General features: G+C 50.7%; 1 protein-coding gene and 1 long non-coding RNA gene across 2 annotated transcripts in view; one reads left to right on the plus strand and one right to left on the minus strand.

The window, feature by feature from the left end:
- LOC130583712 (uncharacterized) overlaps window positions 1-8,646 on the plus strand; it is a 41,149-nt gene that overhangs the window by 11,566 nt on the left and 20,937 nt on the right. The window lies entirely within an intron of this gene.
- TADA2A (transcriptional adaptor 2A) overlaps window positions 3,003-8,646 on the minus strand; it is a 22,088-nt gene continuing 16,444 nt past the window's right edge. Inside the window, exons 13-15 of the mRNA XM_057383252.1 lie at window positions 7,966-8,009; window positions 5,750-5,823; window positions 3,003-4,434 (exon numbers count right to left, since the gene is read on the minus strand). Of these exons, the coding sequence (XP_057239235.1) occupies window positions 4,249-4,434; window positions 5,750-5,823; window positions 7,966-8,009 (304 nt within the window). The 3' untranslated portion in view covers window positions 3,003-4,248. The remainder of the gene's footprint in view (window positions 4,435-5,749; window positions 5,824-7,965; window positions 8,010-8,646) is intronic.

An 8,646-nucleotide genomic window follows, 5' to 3' on the forward strand; every position in this document is an offset into this window, starting at 1 on the left:
TCCCTCCATCCATCCATCCTTCCAGTTGCCATGGCTACACCAGACTTGACTCTTCCCTGCTTTTGACCGCCTGCATGGGCTTGATGTCAAAAAAGGTCCCTGTGTGACAAAAAGCTCAGGGACTGGGACCTCCTGTATTTTGGGATCAACAACTGCTCCTGGGGTGAGCGACAGGCACTGAGTGCCCTGGCAGCCCCACAGCCCAGCCAAAGAGAGCCTTGCAGGTGCTGGTTTGGGGTGCTGCCTCCCCCCTCGCCTGTTTGATGGCAGCAGGGACCCAGGAGAACAGCAAAGGATCTTCTGGGGATAAATGCAGGCGCAGGGCCATCGGCCGCCTGGCGCTCGATGCGAGGTGACAGCACAGAGCAGAGATCCCCAAGCAAGCGCTCGGGCTGCGGCTCCTTAATGGGCAAGAACAAAACCCGAGCTTGGGTCACCACGTGGGGCTTCAGTGGCTGAAATGTGGGTCAGCAGAGGCCTTGCTGGGGAGGCAGGAATGTCACAGCTCCACAGGGATGTCAGGCACTGCAGCGTTTGTTTGCTTTCCAGCAGCACAAGGAGCAGAGGGGGAACGTGTTTTGATCCAAGTTCCCTGGGCAGGGGGATTTTGGCTGAGGGCACAATCGGCTGTGAGGGGTGTGACTGTTTTCAAATCCATGGGCTGCTCTGATGCACGGGGCCAGTGGGTGAAGTGAGAAGTGTTTGCACAGCCCGGGTGTGTTGGGCTGTGGGGAGCCACAGCATGCCACAGGCTTAGTCACCATGGGGCAATCCCTGTGCCCTGCCCCTGCATCTCAGGATCCCTGCCTGCTCCTGGCCACCCAGGCACCTCATGAGGACAGAGCTGTCCCCCTAGGCCAGTTTTCCCTCTGATGGGTGACCGTGGGCTCCCCAGGGTCAGGGGGAGCAGCTCTGCTGTTGGTTTGCTGTGGTTGGGGCCCCCTCATTAGGCAGAGCGATGCAGGGGTGACGTGTCGTGCAGGGACCCCATGGCGTGGGCTGTGTTTTGGCAGGTCCCGCGTTGAGAGGCTGGGCACACAGGGGTGCCAAGGTGCCAGGGTGCAGGTTTGTCTCAGCAGGGTGGGGTGAGTTTCAGGGTGCTCRCCCGCTGAGTCAGGGGCTGAGCAGCCGCGTGAGCTGCAGCCGTGCCCCGCGTGCCTCCGGCCTGGCTGGTGGGGGATGCTCCGCGTCCTTCCCCGACCCCTCTCTCCACACCCCGGGGACAGGCTCTGTGGCCAGGCTGGGCACTGACGTGGCAGCTCAGCCTCCCCAGGGCACTGCCTGCTCCCTCCCTCCTTCCCTCCCTTCCCTGTGCCAGCCTGCACATCACTGCCTGCCTCCTGGGCAGCCGAACTGGGGGCTCCCCATGCCAGGAACCCCAGATATCCCCTGGAAGCTCAGCCTGGAGAGTGCTCTGATGCCCTTCCAGCACTGCGTGGGGTGCTCTGAGCTCCTGTCCCTGTCCCATTTCACAGAAAGGGAGTGCTGGCACCTGGTTCATAAAACATTGACTTTCCAGACAGGCTTTGCAAAGAAATGAGATGTTGGTGATTGTACGGAGAGCTCAGGAGATGCCAGGGTGCATTCCCTGGAGCAAAGGGTGATCCTCGCTTGTGGCCATGGAGAGCCTGCAGTGGGGCAGGCATTGCCCAACAGCTCCCACTCCATGAGACCCAAAATGCTGGACACCTTTGTGCTCCSARCTGCTGCTTGACCCTTTCTCTGGGYTCCCCRTGCTCTTTCCTACTCCTTGTTATCTGTTGGGTTCCCACATGGTCCTGACCCAGGTGTGACAACACACGGCTGGGATGTGTGGCCCTGCTGTGTGCTCACCTCCCTGGGGAGCAGCCCCGAGGGAAGAGGCACAGGGGGCCAGGGGCTGCAGGAATTCATTTGTGTGCCTGATGGGTTCACTCCTGGCACTGTCCACTGGCTCCAGTCACAGGGAGTGCTGTGGGACGTGTCTGCTTTGCCGATGCTGCTCAGCAATAAATCCATGCTGCCTTTTCCTGGAAGGGCAGAGATCATTATGGGCACCACCACATGGTTTGGATTTTTCCCTTTTCCAAGTCGCACCAGGATGGCAGCCCTGGGGTTTCTCCAGCCACGGCTGAAAAGCCGCTGTTCCAGCATGGTGTTGGTCTGCCAGGGAGGTGGTTTAGGTTTCACAGGCCCCACCTGAYGGGAATTTGAGCAGCACTAAAACTAGGGCTCCTTGTGTGCCTGCGTTATCGGCGTTATCTGCTCTGCTGTGTGGCTGTAGGGAGCCCTGGGATYGGCTCCAGCAGCCCCCACCTCCCGGGCTGAGCCACCCACGGGCCCGGTGTGTTGGCTGCTGGGGTTACAGCAGCTTTGAGTCCCAAAAAAACCCCCAGCACCAAAGCTTCAATGGCAGGTGGATAACACAGCCCAGGAGGATTCACACAGTGTATTCCTTGGTGCTGGTGACTAAACCTGTGCAGGGCTGCAGCCTCCCCACATCACCCCGGCCCCGCTGTCACCAATTCTGCCAGTCCCATGATCCCAAAGCGCCCGTCTCCTGCCTGTCCCCAGCCTTGTTCCATATTTAATGTTTCCTGTCCACCTGAGGCTTTGATTAAGGCACCTGCAGCACACCAAACCCAGCTGATCCCGGGCTGCCTCCAGCTCCTTTACTGTTTAGGGTCCAAGTCACCCAAAAGGCCAGGCAAAAGGAAGCCAATTTGGCTGTTTAATGTTAAATAACAAGTGGGAAAAGCATTCCCAAGGTTTTACAGCTTATTGTGCCCTTTCCCTTGGCATTCCCAGTCTCAATTTYTGCAGACTTGAATCTTCACCACGCAGTTTATTACTGCTGCTTTTCTTTAAATAGTAWTATTTTCGAGGAAATGCAGTCATCGCATCCCTACAGCCACGGCTGGGYGTTTATCTCCTCTCTCCTGGTGAGGAGCTGATGGATATAGATCCAGGCAGCTGCGTGACCTTTACAGTCTCACTCGGAGTCCAGGGAYGTGGATGCAAGATTGTTTCAAGTCATTCTGATTTTATTAAAAACCAAAATACTTCACATTCAATGGCACCTCAGGTCCACAGGATAATTACTCTTGGGGAACGAACAACAACCCAAACCTAAACACCTCAGATAACAATTAATGCAGCTGTGGCTTAGTTAGGCTTTTCCATAAGATCCCAAACTTGGGAGCATCCAACACCCCACCTGCTTTGGCTGTCCTACAGGACATTATTCCAACATTACACCTTAGCAGAAAGCTGACAAACAATTTACTGCAGAAAACCATCATCATCCAACTGATTGCCAAACCCAAAYGTTTGGTGCTGAAGCTCAGGGATCAGCTGCTGTGATGGGGGTTGTGTGTTAAGTAGTAACTTGTGGCACCTCCTCATTGTTTCTTGGTAATGCTGAGGAGTAAAACCCCACAAAAAGGAGCTTTGTGCTCTTCACTCTTTTTTTGTGAAGAACATCAGGGTCCCCAGAACCTTTTTATTCCTGTTCCCAAAGGCTGCAGTGGCTGTATCTTCCAGCCTTCCCAACGAGCAGGAGACTGAAACCGTGGGATTATATATAACCTGACAATCCTAAATCACAGGGGGAGCAGCTGAAGCTCCTTGGTTTGTGCAGAGCCCTCCTGCTGGGATATGTGCTAATACCACATAAAAGTAACAACTGTTGAGGAGCTTCCCTGCCATGTCCTTTCCCATCCTTTATCACAATTAAATTAAAAAGACTGGACCACTGCAAGCTCTATTTTTGCCCCTTGGGCACGTGCTGTCACCTCTGAAAGCTGCTGCTATTTAGGAAGGAACACGAGGAGGGAGGGACTGCATTTCTAGACCCTGTACTGCACAAAGTGTGACTCTGTCCTCATTCKATGTCACCATCAGCATAAAAGTACCGTGATCCTCTCTGTAGTCACAGGAGGTGTGAGGAATGAATGCCCATTCACGTTTAAGATTAGCTTATATGGCATGTGATCCTTGCCAGCGCTCCGAGGCAGCGGAATTCTGACAACAGCAGAGTCAAAAGGAACCCAGACAAATGTCAGCATTCATACAATTTAACAAAGCTCCCTACTTGTTTTTACAAAAAATAAAAAAAAAAAAAAAAAAAAAAAAGAAAAAAAGCCCCGAAAGGTTTTAAACAAAAGGAAATGTCCTTCATTCAACACTGGTAAAATCTTTCAGCGCTGTCAAAGTGACTTCAAAGCTTCTCCACATCTGCCTGCTCCAGCCAAGCACTGCTGCCTGTCCTCAGGCCTTTGTGATGTACCCTTCTCTGATCAGGAAGTCATAGATTTTCCTGGTTTTGTTCACATCGATCTTGATGAGGGCTCGAGCCTGCGCCAGTCTCAGGCCTCCCTGTTTGTTGCACTCGTTCACTAAAGCAGCTTTATATTCCAAATAGGCTCCAGGGACCAGCCTCACCATCTGACAGAGCTGCAAGACAAAAGGTGAACTTAATCAACACCAACACTTGTCGTGTTCTTCGTTCCCTGAGCCCTGCTGGGGGAGGAAGGCGGGGAGTATTTTTCTGTGAACACTTCCAGTGTGTTCCTTTGCCCAGGGGAGGCACACGGCARTGCCATGACGAGCTGTTTGGATCCACAGGTAGGGAGGGGAGGAGCCTGCTGGCTGCTGCATTCARAAACATTCCTGATGGAAAAATGAAGGAGGATGAAAGCAAGCCCTGGGCTGGCAGGAGCACAGCTCTGAGTGTGTCCTGAGTGGGYGTTGCTCCTTCCAGAGCCCGGGCAGCACACATGCCAGCCTTGGAAGCYGCAGTTGGGCTCGCTGGCAGAGAGCCAGGGAGGGCATCTGGCTGCTAATCCCCTGCAGACTCAGGCTCTAATGCCTTCCACAAAAGCAGCTCTGCCGGTCCCCTCCAGGAGTCTGGCATGGAAGCCGTGCAGGGAAGGCATTCTGTGTTTGGAAGTTTGGTAAGGAATGGCTTTCCACAGCCCCTGAGCTGTTTGGCTGCACAGCTCCAGTTTAGCTCCCAAATACCAGCAGCCTTCCAGGAGCGTTGCTCCCGCTGGACAAACTGTCTGTCTCCTCCCTTTAATAAGGAAATGCTTCATGCTCATTCCTCACGGATAGGAAATTGCAGAATTCCTCAGACCTCAGACTTTCTGTCTCAGCTGACCAGGAAATCAGATTCCACACAYACACAAACTCACACACACATACTGATGTCCTGCCACCATTATTCCTGTGCTGAATGGAGCCAGAAATGCCATTTCCACACAGAGCTGTGAGCTGATTCCCAATGCTGCCAAGGGGAAAGGGGAGGCTGAAATACAGCTGTGCTTCAGGGCACTGCAACCTGCCTTGGGCAGCCTAGGGAGSGTAGGAGCTCTATTAAAAAATAATMATCTCTTATTTCAATAGTTTTGCACTGAGTTAGAGGACAGGCCTGCACGGGGCTGGAAAACAAGCAGTGTTCATGAAGAAAAATTAACCTCTCTGCTCAGCCCAGCCTCATCACACAGGCAGGGAGATGCATGTTGTAAGAGCACCAAGTAACACCCTGGGATGCTCTGCAGCTTTCTTTGCTAAATAAGCCAGTTTGTGCTGCATGTGTAGCACAGGAAATGGAAAAGCCAACTGGAAAACCTGAATGATTTCTGTGAGAAAGGAAGAGTAGTCAGGGMCTGTAACTGAGGTGATATTCACAGCTCCTCAGACATGGTGTGGGCAGCCCCGTGCTGGGAGACACAGTTTCTAGAGATGATCTTTCCATCCTTTTCCTCACCTCCTTCTCCTTCTCGTTGAGTTTCTCCGTGCCTGGCAGGCCTGTGAGGTTCAGTGGTGGGGCGCTCCGTCTGCCTGTGGGACGAGAAAGGAAACACTGGGGAATGGGAGCACTTTGGGGGTGGCTGTTCTGGGGAGTGTTAGGGAAGCAACTCAACCCAGTTTGAGCCAAGTGTTTAYAGTCAGGGTTATTTAGGGCTTAGCATAAAGCTCTGCTGATGCGACAAAAGGCTCGGTTTTGCAATTTCAAGCTCTGTGAAATGTTGCATGAGACTCTTGAGCTGTTGGTTTTTGGGAGGAACTGTAAGACAAAAGCTTTGTGTCAGACTGGCACCGGGCACTCCTGACTATCCCAACCCCAGGGAGGGTGTGCCAGGTGTGCTGTGTGAAACCAGCACCTTGTAAGGATGCTGAGAATATTTATTGGTGTGATTAAGCAGCCWATTTCTCCAGCATTACTGACAACTTCATGAGGCAGTTTTCTTTAAATGCCTTTAAATACCATGCAGATATTGCAAGGCAAATACAGTTTGGAAATTTATTTTTTGTCTGCCACGATAAGCAGTACTGAAAGGAGTATTTATCACAAGGTCATCTGATATTCCTCACTTTCACTATTGTTTATAACTTTGCTGGACTTTAGCTGGCACAGCCTAAACTTTCACAAGGGCTGTCTGCTTGCAGGTTTGTTTTATTTTTTCTAATAGTATTTTTTTATAACTTCCAGAGCTCAGGACAAAGTTTGGGTTGTATAAAGTCCCTCACCCCTGTGCCGTGGGTTGCATATTTAGCACTAGATAGGTCTCTATCCCAGGATAACTCCCCAAATTTTGGCAAAGTGAYGAAACCTTGGGAAATGTGCCATTGTGTTTTCCCAAGGACTGTGRTGGTGGCTGCTCCAGCCCCTGCCCTGGCCAGGTGCTGGCCCTGGCACTGGGAATTCTCTGTGTCTCCTGGGCATCTGCAGGAACAGCCGGGATCTGGCTGGGTGTGAGGAGCCCGAGCAGAGAGAGCTGAGGGACTGCAGAGGAGCTGGAGTGTGAGTCTGTGGGAGGTGTAAAAGAAGTTATTTCCCAGCACTGCTCCCTCTTCCTATGGCATGGCACGGCTGTGCTAGGATGAGACACGACAGGATTCGCTTCCACTCTTTTATAAACCCAGAAAATACCACACACACACACAAACTACATTAAAGGAACCGTATTAAGGCTGCAAAGTCAAGAGCTTAGGCTCTAGAAGTGAAGCATTAATTTGCCCTCTTGTATATTCAGAGTGATGCAGCCTTTAATTAGAGCCACGTGGCAGCTCTTCCCCAGCATCCCGCCGTTCCTAGGCAGGATGTTTGTTAATTAGCAGCTCGATGGTATTTTGTTTGGGTTTTGTTCAACGTGTGATGCTGCCTGTAAACACCGTGTGCTATCACAGCTCCACAGGCAGCACAATTCCCCTGCTCCTGGGCTCTTCCCCTTCATGGGACATGACATCCTTGACAGAAAAGGAAGTTCATCCCTCATTTCAGACCTTCAGCTGGAAGATGCTGATGCCCTGAGATCCACAAGGCTGTTTCTTCTCCAAAACACCAGATCCTGGCCATCACCAGACAGGTTCAGAACACCCTGCAGTGCTCTGACTCACTGCTTGCTATCCTGACCCAAATTTCYAAGGCTCCTGGCAGAAATGAGACCCAGTGTCCACCTCTGAGGGGTTTGATTCAAGTGGTTTAACAGCATCCACATAAAAACTGGGCGTAGGGACAGAGCTCAAACCACTTTTCCCTGGCAACATTTAACAACCTGGTAGTAAAACTTTATCCCAGCCTCACTCACCCCATGACCTAAACAAATGGGATGGGAATTTATTTAAATCCCATTTATGAGGACCTTGACTGACCCCTGAATCTCTTCTTACTGGGCACTGAAAGAAGATGGGGTCCTCTGGGTGGAAAAAAACAAAATTTGTGCTAACAGAATGTGAAAATTCCTTTGTTTCCTGCCTTGCTAATGTAGCTTTAGGATGGGTTTTGACCTCTAGTCAGAAAAAAACTAGAAATTCAGCAAAAAATCCTGCMGGATGTGCAAGTGGAATGACTTGCAGATTGATGTAATGTTGACTTAAGCAGTGCTTAACCATGAGGCTTGAGGATTGACACTCTGGCACTCCAGAARAAGAGTCAGAAAGGTATTATTGGGTTTTTATCAGACATCATCCAACACTTACCTGTGGTTGAAGGAACTGGTACCGTGGGAGTCAGGCCAGAATCACTGAAAAGAAAAGAAATTTTCAAATTGCCTTCATTTTTTAAGAATAACTGCATGTGTTGGCCCTGAAAGCGCTTCTTCCACAACTTGTAATAATTACACAATTCAACTTGCATAACCYGAGCCCTGACTAGAAGTCAACAGGATTTATAAATATTTAGTGTTCCCACATTGAGGAATATGCCTGAAACCTGTTAAAAAACCCAACAAAGAAATGCGGAGGGTGACACAATTAAAAATACAGTGGAGACTGAGTGGGGAAATTCCAAGCCATCTYCTGCACACAGGATGCACTTCCTTCACAGTGCAGCTTGCTCCTTAAATCCAACTGCTCATGCAGGGTGATGACACATTAATAATGCTGCTACATCTAAAATCATCTGAAATATTTCAGGCGTCATCTGTGCCCTCATTAATATCCATAAAGAGCTCATTTCCCTCTGTGACTCTATGAACAGCAGCTCAGYTCCTGAAATATAAAACTGAGGGGTTTGAGTCCCTTCCTTGCCTGCACTGTTGCTGTCACCCTGAATTCTGCCCTGCTGAATTTTGCAGACTGTTCCTACTATAATAAATCAGGGATGGACTTGTTATTAACATGCAGGAAAATGAGTTTGATGCAAACTGAGCCACAGAACCC

This window comes from Malurus melanocephalus, unplaced genomic scaffold (assembly GCF_030028575.1).
Source record: "Malurus melanocephalus ecotype Western Australia unplaced genomic scaffold, MMel_1.1 scaffold_617, whole genome shotgun sequence".
NCBI classification, from domain to species: Eukaryota; Metazoa; Chordata; class Aves; order Passeriformes; family Maluridae; genus Malurus; species Malurus melanocephalus.